The following is a 17,500-nucleotide window of genomic DNA, read 5'->3' on the forward strand; positions in this document are numbered from 1 at the left end:
AACCTAAGATTCCTAATAATAAACCAAAATCGCCTATCCGATTAGTTACAAACGCTTTTTGACAAGCGTTTGCCGCAACAGGTCGTGTGAACCAAAACCCTATTAATAGATAAGAACACATTCCAACCAATTCCCAAAAAATATAAATTTGTATCAAATTAGAACTAGTAACTAATCCCAACATTGAAGTATTGAATAAACTCATATAAGCAAAAAATCTCAAATATCCTTGATCATGAGACATATAATTGTCACTATAAATAAGAACAAAAATTCCAACAGTAGTGATTAATATTGACATAATAGAGGTAAGTGAATCAATAAAGTAGCCAAACTCGAAAGAAAAATCATTATTGATGGTCCAAGACCATCCATATTGATAGATAGAACTTCTATTTATTTGCTGAATAGACAGATCGACCGAAAAAATCATAACTATACTTAACAATAAAATATTGGGAAAAGCCCACATACGACGAAGATTTTTTGTTGCCGTCGGAAAAAGTAGGAGTCCCATTCCTATTAAAATAGGAATTGGAAGTGGCACAAAAGGTATGATCCATGAATATTGATATGTATGCTCCATAAAAACTTTTTTCTTATTCTTTCTTAATTAATCGTTTCTGATTCACCGGCTCTTATCTCTTTTGATGGAAAGGGAGCAATAATACAATCAAGATATTACAAAGTTAACTGGAATTTTCTATTATTAATCTTTTAATCTTTCTCAAATATTTCAAAAATATTCAAATTTCGAAGTTAGAAGTAATCAAATGATATCACCGAGTTACTAATGGAAAAAAAAAATATTCTTTTTTTTTTTCAAAATTATGTATCCTTTAACAGATTAATTACGAGTCTCATTCGAATTTGATTGAAAATGAAAATTGGGCATACTCTCTCTTCGAGCTTGACCAATTACCAATTAATAGAAAAAAATTCAAGTTTGTTTTTTATTAGGTAAATAAAATGGTTTTTTTACATTTTTTTGTTTTGATGTATTTTTCGTGTATAAATGGAGATGTATAAATTATAAATGTAGGACGACAAAAAAAATAGGCAGAGATAGAGAAGGAAAGACTCTTTTTTACGTTTTTTTGATTTCATCAATTCAATTTATATATCATAATAGATCCTAATCTATCCTATAGATTTGAATGGAGATATAAAAAAGAAAGGTACCAATAAATTAAATACAAATTCTTCTTTTTTTCTGGATAGTGTATGGAATATAAATAAAAAAAGGTTATATCATATTTTTTTTTTTTTTTTTTTCTAGAATAGAAGCATTTTATGTTATTTTCCCATCTCTATTTAGTTCTTATGAAATTTATATAGTAGTATATAGATAATTATAATCTAGAAAATCTATTAATCTAGAAAATCTATAGGAATAGATAAATAATGACATAAAGACACCGATCATTTTGTTTTAAAAATAGATGTCTTTGACATCCAACTATAGCACTAAATAACCTTTTTTTTGAATGGCAGTTCCAAAAAAACGTACTTCTACATCAAAAAAGCGTATTCGAAAAAATGTTTGGAAAAAGAAAGGATATTGGGCGGCGTTGAAAGCTTTTTCATTATCGAGATCTATTTTTACGGGTAATTCAAAAAGTTTTTTTGTACGACAAATAATTTTTTTTTAATCTGAATTGGTTTAACTCGAATAAGATACAAAGGTTTTCTTTTTTGAATATCTTTTTTTTTTTCATTTCCGGGATGGGGATTCTCATTTTCCCCATCGCCCCATTTGGTATCTTAGTGTTATAATAATTTGTTATTTTTATAATATTCAATTTCAATTTATAATAATAAATAATTAAATAATTAAATAATAAAAATTTGTATATTTATACTATAGCTATATCGGAGCACATATATAAGAGCTTTAACTGGGTTGTTGAAACTAATCCATTAAGTTTCAATTTTGTAACTTTATGAATCATTATTTCTCTGAATTACTATATATCCTTCCCTTGCTTTCAACCCAATTGAGAAAACTCCCTTTATAATTTAGTGGATATACAAATAATGTATCAATTTAAAATGATCTAAAAAAATTCTATGTTTGTATAAGAAGATGAATCAAGACATATTTTTAGAATTCGAAATTCGAAATACTTTTTTGAAGTATGGTACAATTATGACAGGAATCGAAACGCTTTTTATATAACGTAACGTGTACAACCCAATATCTAGTTGGTTTGATAAATCCTTAAAACGCAAAATCCTAACGATTAATACAAAGCTATGCAAATTACATAAATCTTTTGAAATCATTGGATGTGGTGCTGAAATTGTGATCTCTAAAAATAATATTTTTTCATTCATTTATTCATTCAATTGATAAGCATTTTTTTTTTTATAGATTCATAAAAATCATATAAAAGAATGAGAGATGAATCATTAAAAAATTAAAATGATAAAGAACATTTTTTTGTTGAATTCTATCTATGAATTGAAGTTACAACTAGTTAGTTTAGTTACAATAGAGGAGTTCTCTTTTAGGAAAACACAAACTATAAAATCTCTGTTGAAATAATTAAATATTAAATTAAATATTAAATAAAAAAAAGGATAATTAAATAAAACGATAAATAATAAAGATTCTTTTTGAACCTTCAAATTGCTATTTAAACGAGTTTTTATTCATCAATTTAAATTAAATGCTTCTTTTACATTTTACATTGAATTGACCCCTTCACCTTCAATCTCGACGATTGAATAAAAAATGGCTTATTATGATTTCGAGCAAGCCGCTATGGTGAAATCGGTAGACACGCTGCTCTTAGGAAGCAGTGCTAGAGCATCTCGGTTCGAGTCCGAGTAGCGGCATAGTATCTTCTAAAAGAGATAGAATAAGTCCTATAATGAATTTAATTCCTGATTTCCATTCCATAAAATCTAGAAACCCTCGCTTTTTTCAGAATTCTTATGATTTTTTCAACTTTAGAGCATATATTAACTCATATATCCTTTTCGGTCGTTTCAATTGTAATTACAATTCATTTTTTAACCTTATTCTTATTAGTCGATGAAGTCGTAGGACTATATGATTCATCAGAAAAGGGCATGATAGTTACCTTTTTCTGTATAACAGGATTATTAGTCACTCGTTGGATTTATTCAGGACATTTCCCATTAAGTGATTTATATGAATCATTAATCTTTCTTTCATGGGGTTTCTCCCTTATTCATATGGTTTACTATTTTAAAAAGCGTAAAAATGATTTAAGCGCAATAACCGCACCAAGTGTTATTTTTACCCAAGGCTTTGCCACTTCGGGTCTTTTAACCAAAATGCATCAATCCGCAATATTAGCGCCTGCTCTCCAATCCCAGTGGTTAATGATGCACGTAAGTATGATGGTATTAGGCTATGCAGCTCTTTTATGTGGATCATTATTATCAGTAGCTCTTCTAGTCATTACATTTCGAAAAGCCATAAAAATTATTGGTAAAAACAATAATTTATTAAATCAGTCATTTTCGTTTGGCGAAATCCAATACATGAATGAAAGAAGCAATGTTTTATTAAACACTTATTTTCTTTCTTCTAAAAATTTTTACAGGTATCAATTGACTCAACAATTGGATCGTTGGAGTTATCGTATTATTAGTCTCGGGTTTATCTTTTTAACCATAGGAATTCTTTCGGGAGCCGTATGGGCTAATGAGGCGTGGGGATCATATTGGAATTGGGACCCAAAGGAAACTTGGGCATTTATTACTTGGACCGTATTCGCGATTTATTTACATACCCGAACAAATAAAAATTTGGAAGGTGTAAATTCCGCACTTGTGGCTTCTATGGGATTTCTTATAATTTGGATATGCTATTTTGGGGTCAATCTATTAGGAATAGGTTTACATAGTTATGGTTCATTTACATTAACATCTAATTGAATTGAATAAAAAGGCTAAGCCTAACAAATACTAAGATAGGACAGCGTATATATAAGAAAACTTATTGTAAGCTGTCAAGAACCTTTTGAATCACTCCACTACTTGATTCAAAAGGTTCTAACAAAAGCCAAAGATGTCTGATTAAAATTCAATTTAATTCTTTTACCTTTTTTTACTTAACTTAAACTTAAGAGAAGAAAAAAGACTTCTTTCTTTTTTTTTTCACTGTACAACGAACAATTTTAAAAATCATAGGATTACTTTTTGATTTTTTGTTTTATTCATCAAAACTATCTATAAAAATAATTATATAGAATAGTTTCGACCTTCTCACCTGATAATGAGAGGACAAAATCCGGATAAATACCAATACCTATTACTGGTAGAAAGATAGAGATCGAAACAAATAACTCTCGTGGTCCAGAATCAAAAAAATAAGAACTTTGAGCATTAAATAGCTTGTATCCATAGAACATTTGACGTGACATAGATAATGAATAAATAGGAGTTAATATCATTCCAATTGACATTACGAAAGTAATTAGTATTTTTGGCATTAAAAAATATTTTTGGCTGGTAATTATTCCAAAAAAGACTATCAACTCTGCAACAAAACCACTCATGCCCGGTAATGCAAGAGAAGCCATCGATAAGATACTGAACATCGTAAATATTTTTGGAATCGGAATAGCCATTCCACCCATTTCGTCGAGATAAAAAAGACGCATTCTATCATAACTCGTTCCTGCCAAGAAAAAAAGTGCAGCACCGATAAATCCATGAGATATTATTTGTAAAATAGCTCCGTTGAGTCCCGTATCAGTTATAGAGCCAATTCCTATAATTATGAAACCCATATGAGATACGGAGGAATAGGCTATTCTTTTTTTTAAATTCCGTTGACCAAGAGATGTTGAAGCTGCATAAATTATTTGCATTGTACCCACTATTATCAACCAGGGAGAAAATATGGAATGAGCGTGGGGTAATAATTCCATATTGATGCGAACTAATCCATACGCTCCCATTTTTAATAAAATTCCGGCTAGAAGCATACAAGTACTGTAATGTGCCTCCCCATGGGTGTCTGGTAACCACGTATGTAAGGGTATAATCGGCGATTTGACAGCAAAAGCAATAAGAAATCCAATATAGAATATGATTTCCAGTGCGACAGGATACGATTGATTAGCTAATGTTTCAAAATTTAATGTTGGTTCATTAGAACCGTATAAACCGATACCCAAAACTCCTATTAATAAAAAAATGGAACCCCCCGCAGTGTACAAAATAAATTTTGTAGCCGAGTACAGACGTTTCTTTCCCCCCCACATGGATAGAAGTAGATAAACGGGAATTAATTCGAACTCCCACATGATGAAAAAAAGTAAAAGGTCTCGAGAAGAAAATGATCCTATTTGACCACTGTACATTGCTAGCATCAAGAAATGGAATAATCGCGAATCTCGAGTAACTGGCCAAGCCGCCAAAGTAGCTAAAGTAGTGATAAATCCTGTCAGTAAAATGGGCCCTATAGAAAGTCCATCTATTCCCAATCTCCAGTAAAAATCAAAAAAATTTATCCATTTATAATCTTCCTCCAGCTGGATTAATGGATCGTCCAATCGGAAATGATAACAAAATGCATAGGTTGTTAGAAGGAGTTCAAATATGCATATACACATAGTATACCACTTAATTAGCTTATTTCCTCTATGAGGAAGAAAGAAAATTAAAGAACCTGCAGATATTGGTAAAACTACAATTATTGTTAACCAAGGAAAATAATTCGTGGTAAAGACAAGATGCACTTGGACCAGAAAAACCCGTGCTCAAAAAAGATTTTTTTTGAGCACGGGTTTTTTCAGTAAAAAAAAAATAAAATGGATTCAAAATGTATTCAAGTGGGGTTTTCGGGAACGTATCAATAAGCTAGACCCATACTTCGAGTTGTTTCATGCCATAAATAAACTCGAACGCTCAAGAAATCTGTTGGACAAGCGGATTCACATCTCTTACAACCAACACAGTCTTCTGTTCTTGGAGCGGAAGCAATTTGCTTAGCTTTACATCCATCCCAAGGTATCATTTCTAACACATCGGTGGGGCAGGCTCGGACACATTGAGTACACCCTATACATGTATCATAAATTTTTACTGAATGTGACATGGGATCTATAATTTTTTGAACATCATAAAATTTCAATCTAGTAAACTTGTAAATGAATCATTATAGTTAAACACCAGATGAATCAACGATTTACCAGAAATTTTCTAATCAATTTCCTTCGGGATCAACTCATAAGAAAGGACCAAGATACTTTGATTTCTTACGTTTTCGAAAACATGATGTAGATTCCAACATATTGGACATGCTAATTCAAATTGGTGAATCTTATAATTTAATATTATTAATATTACTTATTCAACAAAGTTGATTGATTGATACGCGTTGATTTTCTGTTACGATAAATTGAGGAAACAATAGCTGATCCAATAGCTGCTTCAGCGGCTGCAATAGCTATAACAAAAATTGATAAAATATTTCCTTTTAATTGCCGACTATCAAAAAAATCAGAAAATGTTACAAAATTTATATTAACCGCATTCAGTATAAGTTCAAGACACATAAGGGCCCGAACCATATTTCGACTCGTGATCAATCCATAAATACCGATAGAAAATAAATAGGCACTCAAAACAAGTATATGTTCGAGCATCATTGACCAACTCCTTATCAATTTCGATTCATTTTAATATGAACAATAATTCAACGGATTTGATTGACTAGAATAGAATATAACAAAAAGAATATATTGGAAATATCTCGAATAAACGAATTTCTATTTTATATTTTATACACGAACAAGAATTCAAGGAAAATAGATGCGATAAGACAGAAAAAAGTTTAATTTGGATTGCTTGCTATTCCTAGTTAGAAAGATTTATTACTGACGAGCCACAGCAATTGCACCTATCAAAGCAACTAAAAGAATTAGTGAAATGAATTCAAATGGAAGAAAAAAATCTGTTGCTAAATGAATTCCAATTTGTTGACTATTACTTATCAAATCTTGTTCTATAATTTGGTTTGATCTTGTAGTCCAAATAATCCCGTACCATGATGTATCTAATATAGTAGTAATTAGCGAAACAAGAATACTTGTACAAATCAACGAAGTAAGGCCATTCCCAATGGTCCACAGATTAAAATTTTTATAATATTCTGAACCATTCATGAACATCACAGCAAATAGGATTAAAACATTTATGGCTCCCACATAAATAAGAAGCTGGGCAGCAGCTACAAAATGAGAATTTGAGAGAATATAGAATAAGGATATACAAACAAGAACCAATCCCAATGAAAAGGCAGAAAAAATTGGATTGGTAAGTAATACCACTCCCAGGCCCCCTAATATAAGACCCGATCCCAGAAAAACTAAAAGAAAATCGTGTATTGGTCCAGGCAAATCCATTATATGTAAAATAAGAGATAAATAAATCGAAATGCTTTTCATGATCTTATTGACCCGACCAGGAATTTTTTTTTTATGATACGTTCCTAATTGAATAAAATCCTAATCTATTAGGTGTGAATTGATCTAAGTACAATTATTGTTTCGTTTTTAATTCTTTTTTTTTGTTCGGTTCGAAAGGGTATTTTGTTTTTTGAAACTATATATTTCGAAATAATTACGAATATATTAATAGATTTTCAAGAAAAATGAATTCGAAATTCTTATCAACCAGTTAATTTGTAATTGAATTTTTATTTATTGACCAAACAAAGAGTAAAGGCCTCATTCTTTTAAGTCAAACCAAATATTCTTTTAACTTAAACCAAAACGGAACCTTAAAAGAATTGGAAATTTCTCTTTAATAGAATAGGAGGTTTACTTACTCAGTTTTTCTTTGAGGCGAATTCAAAATTGTTCGAATTGTATAATCGTCAATTACTGACATTGGTAAACGGCCCAAAGCAATTTGATTATAATTCAATTCGTGACGGTCGTAAGTAGAAAGTTCATATTCTTCAGTCATTGATAAACAATTTGTTGGACAATACTCAACGCAGTTACCACAAAATATACAAATTCCGAAATCAATACTGTAATTAAGCAATCGTTTTTTTCTAATATCCGTTTCAAATTTCCAATCAACAACAGGCAGATCTATAGGGCATACACGAACACATACTTCACAAGCAATGCATTTATCAAATTCAAAATGGATTCGCCCACGGAAACGCTCTGATGCGATTAATTTTTCATAAGGGTATTGAATAGTTACAGGTAAACGATTTGCGTGGGATAAGGTAATCATGAAACCTTGACCAATGTACCTTGCTGCTCGGACTGTTTGGTGGCCATAATTCATGAACCCAGTTACCATAGGGAACATATCGTGAATATCTATGAATAATTTTATGTTTGTTTCTTTCTCTTGTTTGAACCAAGTCATGAATCTCGTATTCTTTTTTTCTTTACAGTGAAAGAAGTTGGAAAGAAGTTGTTAATAATAGATTACCGAGAGAAATGGGTAAAAGAAATTTCCATCCAAGATTTAATAATTGGTCCATTCTTAACCTAGGTAAAGTCCATCTTGTTGCGATAGAAATAAACAAAAACAAATAAGTTTTAGCTAATGTAATAAAGATACCAATTGTCGTTCCAAAGATTCCATTCATTTTATTTATTTCAAATAGCTCAGGGACGAATACGTACGGAATGGAAATATTCCAACCCCCCAAGTAAAGAACTGTTACAAATAAGGAAGAAAGTAATAGATTTAGATAGGAAGCAACATAAAATAAACCAAATTTGATACCCGAATATTCGGTTTGATACCCTGCTACTAATTCTTCCTCGGCTTCTGGTAAATCAAAAGGTAATCTCTCACATTCTGCTAGAGAAGAAATTAGAAAAACGATAAACCCTATTGGCTGACGCCACAAATTCCATCCCCAAACCCCATATTTTGATTGCGCCTCAACTATATCAACTGTACTTGAGCTGTTAGATAATTATAGTCGATGATAACATCACTGTTCCCATCGCTAGTCCAAAACCGTACATGAGGTTTTCAACTCATACGGCTCCTCGTGGGTCACAAATAAATTTAAGGACCGAATCAGTATTATTTCTCTTCGTATGGTTGTAGAATAGATAGAGAAAAAATGGATTGGAAGGTCCAAAATTATACCAATGGAATTCTGTCTGCTATATTATGAAGAATAAAAAAAGTGCTTCTGAATTGATCTCGCCCGTTACTAATTTCAATTTTTATTTGTTGAGTAATAACTTAAGCCTTCAATAAAATACTTCTTGTAGAAATATCAATAGATATTTCAACCCATTGTTTTCGATTACGAAAAAAATTAAATATTACATTAGCTCATAAATCATGACACAGATTATATCTCTCTATATATATGAAAGAAAGAATAAAAAAAAAAAAAATATTTATTTTTTATTCTTTCTTTTTCGTTCCTATTCTTCTTTCTGATCTGAGAAAATTACGAATGGGGGCTTAAACTAAAAAATAGTAAAGGATTATTTCGTTCCTGATAGTCATTACTTTAATCGGTGGATAGGAGCATACTCTGGACCGGAATCGTGGGTAGTACTGCCTACTCATTTCTACTAATTTAAAGCCCCAATTAGTATTCTTTTTATGTTATCCAGAAATATCCTTTTTATATAATTTACATAATCTCCATTACTAATCCTTTGTGTATTTTGGTGTTCCTAACCATCCACTCATTTTTTTGTTCAATCCCCCGTTTGGTTTGGCAATACATGTATGGGAATCTATACAAAGGATAGCCAAAACTCTATACGGTTGATCTTTTGAGCCCGCTTCAAGCTAGATTGACTAATCAACCCGTCTTGGGGTAAAGACTTCTTCCACTTATGTTTTCTTCCACTTAACTCTTGTACATAGGAAATGAGATTAAATTTTTTTTTGTTTAATTTACTGCGAATTTATAAGCTGCTTTCTTTCACTCATATATAACTATCTAATTTAGTTTATCAACCTGAAGGATAATAAAATAACGAAGATATCTATTCAATCCATTCAGCTTATTTTATAGAACGAAAGGAATAGGGAAAAGAAAAGTTTATATTTCAACGAATCGCACGTAGAGATATTGATAAAACACATAGAGTTAATGGTATTTCATAACTAATCGATTGAGCAGCAGCTCGCAGACCACCTAAAAAGGAATATTTATTATTTGATCCGTATCCTGACATAAGAAGTCCAACAGGAGCAATACTTGAAATGGCAATCCATAAAAAAATACCGATATTGAGATCGGCTAAAATAAGGCGAGAGCTAAAAGGAATTACTGAAAAACTTAGTAAAATGGATATGACTGCTATAGACGGTCCAATACGGAATAAACGAGTATTTCCTCTAGATGGAAGAATATTCTCTTTGAAAAGCAGTTTTGTTCCATCTGCTAGAGCTTGAAGAATTCCCAAAGGGCCGGCGTATTCAGGCCCAATACGTTGTTGTATTCCTGCAGATATTTCTCTTTCTAACCATACAATTACTAGTACACCTATTGTGATTCCCAATACAAGAGTCAAAATAGGGACAAACATCCATATGATCCCATAGACCTCTTTTAAGGATTCCAATCTGTAAAAGGAATTGATATCTTCTACTTCTGTTGTATAAATTATCATTTCAACGATCAACTTCTCCCATAATGATATCTATGCTACCTAGTATCGTCATAATATCAGCCAATTTCATTCTTTTAACTAACTGAGGAAGAATTTGCAAATTGATAAAACCCGGCGGGCGAATTTTCCATCTCCAAGGAAAACCACTTTGATCTCCTATCAGAAAAATTCCTAATTCTCCCTTTGGGGCTTCCATTCTCGCATAAAGTTCTTGTCTCGGTAATTCAAATGTAGGAGAAGGTTTTTTACTAATGAATCGATATTCAAAATCATTCCATTCTGGATCCCTTTCTCGATCAAAACATCGGATTTCTAAATTCTCATAGGGACCCCCCGGAATTCCTTCCAGGGCCTGTTGAATTATTTTTATGGATTCCGTCATTTCACTGATTCGGACTAAATAACGAGCTAATGAATCTCCTTCTTTTTGCCACTGGATTTCCCAATCAAATTCGTCGTAACACTCATAATGATCAACTTTACGAAGATCCCATTTGATTCCAGAGGCTCGTAGCATTGGGCCGGATAGACCCCAATTTATTGCTTCTTCTCCACCAATAACCCCTACCCCTTCAACTCGTTCTAAAAAAATAGGATTTCGCGTAATAAGTTTTTGATATTCAACAATTCCTGTTAAAAAATAATCACAGAAATCCAAACATTTATCTATCCAGCCATAGGGTAGATCGGCCGCTACTCCTCCGATACGAAAATAATTATGCATCATTCTCATACCGGTGGCAGCTTCGAATAGATCATATACTAATTCTCTTTCTCTGAAAATATAGAAAAAGGGGGTCTGTGCACCAATATCGGCCATAAAAGGTCCAAGCCATAATAGATGAGAAGCTATACGACTCAACTCCAACATAATTACTCTGATATAGCTGGCTCTTTTAGGGACTTGAATATTGCCCAATTGTTCTGGTCCATTTACGGTTATTGCTTCCGTGAACATAGTGGCTAAATAATCCCAACGTGTTACATAAGGCAAATATTGTATAATTGTTCGGTTTTCCGCAATTTTTTCCATTCCTCTGTGTAAATAACCTAATATTGGTTCACAGTCAACAACATCTTCACCATCTAGAGTAACGATGAGACGAAGAACACCGTGCATTGATGGGTGGTGAGGTCCCATATTGACTATCATAAGGTCTTTTTCTGTAGCTGATAGATTCATAAGTTTTTCCTCGATTCATTCTTACATGAATTGTTGAAAACGAAAAGAAGTACATCAAAATGAAAAATATAATAAATCGACTAATTCAATCAAATTAACGATTTTTTGATTCCCGAATATCCAACTCACTAATTAATTCTTTATAACGTATGTTATTTTTCTTTGATAAATAAGACAGAAGCCGTTGACGTTTTCCTAGAATTTTACGTAGACCTCTCTGAGATAAATAGTCTTTTTTGTGCAATTCCAAATGTGAAGTAAGTCTTCGTATCTTATTGGTGAAACTGACTATTTGAAATTCAACGGACCCCTTGTTTTCTTCTTTTTTTTCTTGAAAAATAACTGAGATGAATGAATTTTTTACCATAAAACAAAAATTTCTCTCCCCCTTTTTTTGAATGTGAATTTTACTGATCAGTAATAATAATAATACCATTCATTTTAATATGCACAATGATTTTAAGTTCGTTATGAACTTTATAATTTTTTCAAATAAAATTAATCAATCCGGTTTTCAATCATAATATATGGAAAAATGTACCATTGACGAATTTTCAAACGCGGATACATATGTATCCTTACCATACTGAAACGACTGCCATTATTACTATTAAACCAATAGCGATTCATACAAGCTAAATCTTCTAATCGATAATTGGGCCAAAGAAAGAACTTTAATTTAATTAGTTTCTTTTTATCACTATCAAGATGTTTGTTTTTATTCAAAACTTGACCACAGTTTTTTACATTATTTAAAAATACTGGATTTCTATGCATACCATTTTTATCCCTTGAATTGAAAGAAATTCGAATTCGCAATTCTCTCCGGTGGTTAGGGGATAAAATATTTTCAGGAATAAACAAATCATAATGATTTTTGTCTTTATTTTCAGTCATTTTTTGATGTCTTGCAATGGATTCATCAAAATTATTTTTTTCAATATAGTTTTTTTTTTTGCGTCTTTTTTTTTTTTTGCGTCTTTGATTAATTTCATGTTTATTTTTATGAACCAATGAAATACTTATAGTTTGATATAGAATAAATTGTCCATCAATTTCTACATACCGGCGAATTGGTTCGATAATCAATACTCCTTTTTTGAGTAGGTATTGATAAGTTAAAAGTAACTTATCCGCCGAATCCATCAAAATATCCAGATTCGTTCCTCCTCTTCTAACAGAGTATAGAAAAGTTTCATTCATATTTATCAGGCCAAGAATGAAAGAATATGCTTTGATATTTTTGATTATTTTTTCATCGAAAGAATCAGCATCCCATCCGAATTGAAAATACAAATACTTTTGTAGGAATAAACGAGCTTCTCTCTTGCTCTCGTCTTCCTTTCTATGTTTTTTTGATTTACCAGAATCTTCTTCAACATCTTTTTCTTGATTGTCTGATTTACCTTTTTCTTGATCTGATTTACCTTTTTCTTGATTGGATGATTTACCTTTTTCTTGATTGGATGATTTACCTTTTTCTTGATTGTATGATTTACCTTTTTCTTGATTGGATGATTTACCATAATCTTCTTCAACATCTTTTTCTTGATTGTATGATTTACCTTTTTCTTGATTGGATGATTTACCATAATCTTCTTCAACATCTTTTTCTTGATTGTATGATTTACCTTTTTCTTCATTGTATGATTTACCATAATCTTCTTCAACATCTTTTTCTTGATTGTATGATTTACCTTTTTCTTCATTGTATGATTTACCATAATCTTCTTCAACATCTTTTTCTTGATTGTATGATTTACCTTTTTCTTGATTGGATGATTTACCTTTTTCTTGATTGGATGATTTACCATAATCTTCTTCAACATCTTTTTCTTGATTGTATGATTTACCTTTTTCTTGATTGGATGATTTACCTTTTTCTTGATTGGATGATTTACCATAATCTTCTTCAACATCTTTTTCTTGATTTGAGAGAACGGATCTAAATTTTCTTTTTTTTTTTGCATCTGATACAAGATCCTCTTTTTTTCCATTAAAATTAAAATTGAAAAGAAGTAGTTTTATTGGTATGATCCATGGTTCAACCTTATATGCATTATATAGTAGCACAAATTCTGGGAAGAACCAAAGTTCCAGATTCGATATTTGATAATTATTAAAATTATTAATCACAGTCTTAATATTTTTCTTACTCTTGGTACTGGTTTTCTTACTCTTGGTACTGGTCTTCTTACTCTTGGTACTGGTATCGACCCAGGACTCAATATCGGTCTTATTTCTAAGACAAAAATTAAGAATTCTCCAATTAAAAAATTTTCTATGCGAAAATTTCCCCGTTTTCCCCGTTTTCCCCGTTAGATAATTATGGATAGGAATATCCCCCAATATATCAAAAAATTTTCGTTTATCCATGTTGTAATTATAAGGAATCTCTTCCCTCTTATTTACTTGTAATGGTGATCCATAAGTATATGAGTCCCTCATATCTTGATATATAATAAATATATATGATAATAAATTATATCTATAGTGTTTTTTAAAATTATCTTTTTTATATTTTTGTTCTTGATTCCGTTTTTGTTCTTGATTCAGTTTATATTCTTGATTCAGTAATGAATTCGCTTGAAAATCATTTTTTTTTTCGTAATGTATTAATCTTTCTTTTTCATCTGAATCCCATTTTGTTAAATCTTTATTTTGAGCCATATAGTGTTGATTGACTCTATTTCGCCATTGTTCTGGTACTAATCTAAGCCATATACTCTGAACTAAATCGTATTGATAATCGTATTGATAATGACTCCTTAACCAGTTTTTCCATTCCTTTATTCCAGAGATTTTTTGTCTTAACCCATAATGATGTTTTAATTGGGAATGAGATATTCCTTGTTCTTCAAAATAATCTTTTATTTCATTTTTAAGAAAAAGAGATGTTCCGTGATATTGAAGGATAGGTTTGAATTTAATAACTTGGGTTTGTGATAATTTGTAAAATACATATGCTTGTGAGAGGGAGGATAAGTCACAAAAAGCTTTTGCATTTTGATTTCTAATATTCGAAAGTGAGTTTTTTATATTTTTTATAGTTGAAATAAAATGAATTGTATTTTTATTTGGTTTATTAATTCTTTCTTGATTTGCTTCATTATTGTAAATGAATTTATCAATCATTTTTTTTGTTGATTCAAGAAAAAGTTGTGGATTGGGTCTTGGAATATTAATGATATATTTAATGATATATAGAAAAATATCTATGTATATCTTTTGAATAAAAAGTTTTATAAATAAATAGAATTTACGGATTAATCGAATATTTCTTCTTTTTAATATTTTCCAAAATTTTTTTGATGATTCTAATTTCTTGTCTTTTATAATTTTTTCTATTTGATTTTTGATTGTGTTTGTTCTCTCAGTCAGATCTTTTATCTTTTTTTCTGTTAATGAATAATTTGTCCGCTCCATAGATTGAATTTGAAGGGATGATTCGTCAATCATCTTATTACTGATTATCGAATCTTTTTTAGTTTCGCCCAAATCTTTTTTAGTTTCGCCCAATTCTTCTCTCAACTCCAAAACTGGATTTCTTTTTGAAAGTTTTTTTATTATTCCCTTTACAAATGGAATTTTTGTTTCTCCTGAGACTTTTCGAAACAATTTTTTTCCTTTTTTAAAAATTTTCCATTTTTCACTTTTTTTTTCTAGTTCGTTAAAAATAGGCTGAAAAAACGAAGGCCGTCTTCGAGGAGGACCGCAAGGTAAGTCACTTTCCAGTCCACAAGCTGTTAAAAAGCAAAAATCATTCTTTTTAACTTTCTTTTTTTTCATTGGATCTTTATGCTTTTTTTTCATTGGATCTTTATGCTTTTTTTTCATTGGATCTTTATGAGAGGGTTTCAGTTTAGATCCGCGCCAAGGTTTCAGGCGAAAAGGATATAGGATCTTGATCTGGATACCTTCTGATAACCAATTTTTTGGAAAGTCTTTTGTGGAGAATTGAAGACCATTATAAGTGCATTTAACATGTATTTCTCGCTTCCAACCCTTGAAATCCGTGGACCACTCAGGAATTTGAAATAATAATATACGGACAATGTTTTTAGCTATTATCAATGAAGGTAATAGAATATATTTTCTAAAAATCGATTGGGCTATTAACATGATGCCCCTTGGTCCTTGACCAAAAAAGACGATATCCCAAAATTCTGCTGCGTCCAGCAGGAAGTCATCTGCCTCTGACTCTTGTCTTCTTTTTTCTTTCTCTTTTTTGTCTCCTTTTTGTATCTCTTCTATGCTTTCTCTTCTTTTTTCTTCCTCTTTGTCTCTTTCTTGTATCTTTTCTATGCTTTCTCTTATCTCTTCGTCTTCTTCTCTTATGTCCTCCTCATTTTCTGTATAATCAGAAATTTGTGATTCTTTGTTTTTCCATATCCAATTTCGAGATATTAGTTTTATCAGCCAAGAAATATCAGAATACAAAGATCTGAACACTCTGAAGAAGAGGCTGTCTACTCTGTCAAAAAAAAGTGGGGAATGCACATTTGATTGAAACAGTTCCCCATTAATTATTTTACGTCTTTGGGCACGCACGGCACCTTTTATTATGTCTCGACGAAAATTCGGTTCTGGCGAATATTCCATCAAAGATAGGTCGTTTTCTATATCGTTTGGTAGAAAAAAATCATCCTTTAACTCCTCCTTAGAAAAAACTATTGCGTACCGGAAGATTCTTGAACGAATTGCATAATCTGTTATCATGTGTTCCTCGCCTCCTCTATGGTGTTGTTCGAAAATGTCGAGTAGTTTGTATGACCATCGAGGAACTTCTTTACTTATTTCTTTTATTCCATTACTTATTTCTTTTATTCCATTAGATTTTTTTATAATTGTTTGATTGTCGGGATTAGTTATAACTATATTGCATAAAAATTTCAAAATTTTGACTCGATCCTCGGAATCGATATTTCCCTGTTCATCTTCTGTTTCTGTCAATAAAGAAAGTTCTTTTTCTGTTGATAATGATTTGAGTGTATCTATTGTCTGTTCATCTTCTGTTTCTGTCAATAAAGAAAGTTCTTTTTCTGTTGATAATGATTTGAGTGTATCTATTGTCTGTTCATCTTCTGTTTCTGTCAATAAAGAAAGTTCTTTTTCTGTTGATAATGATTTGAGTGTATCTATTGTCTGTTCATCTTCTGTTTCTGTCAATAAAGAAAGTTCTTTTTCTGTTGATAATGATTTGAGTGTATCTATTGTCTGTTCATCTTCTGTTTCTGTCAATAAAGAAAGTTCTTTTTCTGTTGATAATGATTTGAGTGTATCTATTGTCTGTTCATCTTCTGTTTCTGTCAATAAAGAAAGTTCTTTTTCTGTTGATAATGATTTGAGTGTATCTATTGTCTGTTCAAATTCGTAATAATCAGTAGCAAGAAGTATAACATGAATCTTATTTATCCAAAACGGATCCGTGTTTGTTTTTTCACTTAAAGGTGAAAACAATTTTTTGATTCTTCCGCGGTAGGGTCCCTGCAAGAAAGGATCATATATTTTAGGCAAGTATTTTATTTTAGTTTCATTATTAGTTTCATTATTAGTTTCATTATTAGTTTCATTATTTCTTTTAGTTTCATTATTTCTTTTAGTTTCATTATTTCTTTTAGTTTCATTATTAGTTTCATTATTAGTTTCATTATTAGTTTCATTATTTCTTTTAATTTCATTATTTCTTTTAGTTTCATTATTAGTT

General features: G+C 30.9%; 1 protein-coding gene across 1 annotated transcript; it reads right to left on the minus strand.

Moving 5' to 3' along the window:
* Positions 1 to 7,560: 7,560 nt before the first annotated feature.
* Positions 7,561 to 12,209, minus strand: LOC149509202 (NAD(P)H-quinone oxidoreductase subunit H, chloroplastic). Its single transcript, XM_089757762.1, has 2 exons — positions 10,058 to 12,209; positions 7,561 to 8,937 (listed from the first exon to the last, which is right to left on the minus strand). The coding sequence occupies exon 1, from the start codon at positions 11,791 to 11,793 to the stop codon at positions 10,612 to 10,614; it is 1,182 nt and encodes a 393-aa protein (XP_089613888.1). The 5' UTR covers positions 11,794 to 12,209; the 3' UTR covers positions 7,561 to 8,937; positions 10,058 to 10,611.
* Between the last annotated feature and the right edge of the window lie 5,291 nt (positions 12,210 to 17,500).

The sequence above is a fragment of the Durio zibethinus genome, unplaced genomic scaffold (genome assembly GCF_047325235.1).
Source record: "Durio zibethinus cultivar Kanyao isolate XHJ-2024 unplaced genomic scaffold, ASM4732523v1 HiC_scaffold_222, whole genome shotgun sequence".
Lineage (NCBI taxonomy): Eukaryota > Viridiplantae > Streptophyta > Magnoliopsida > Malvales > Malvaceae > Durio > Durio zibethinus.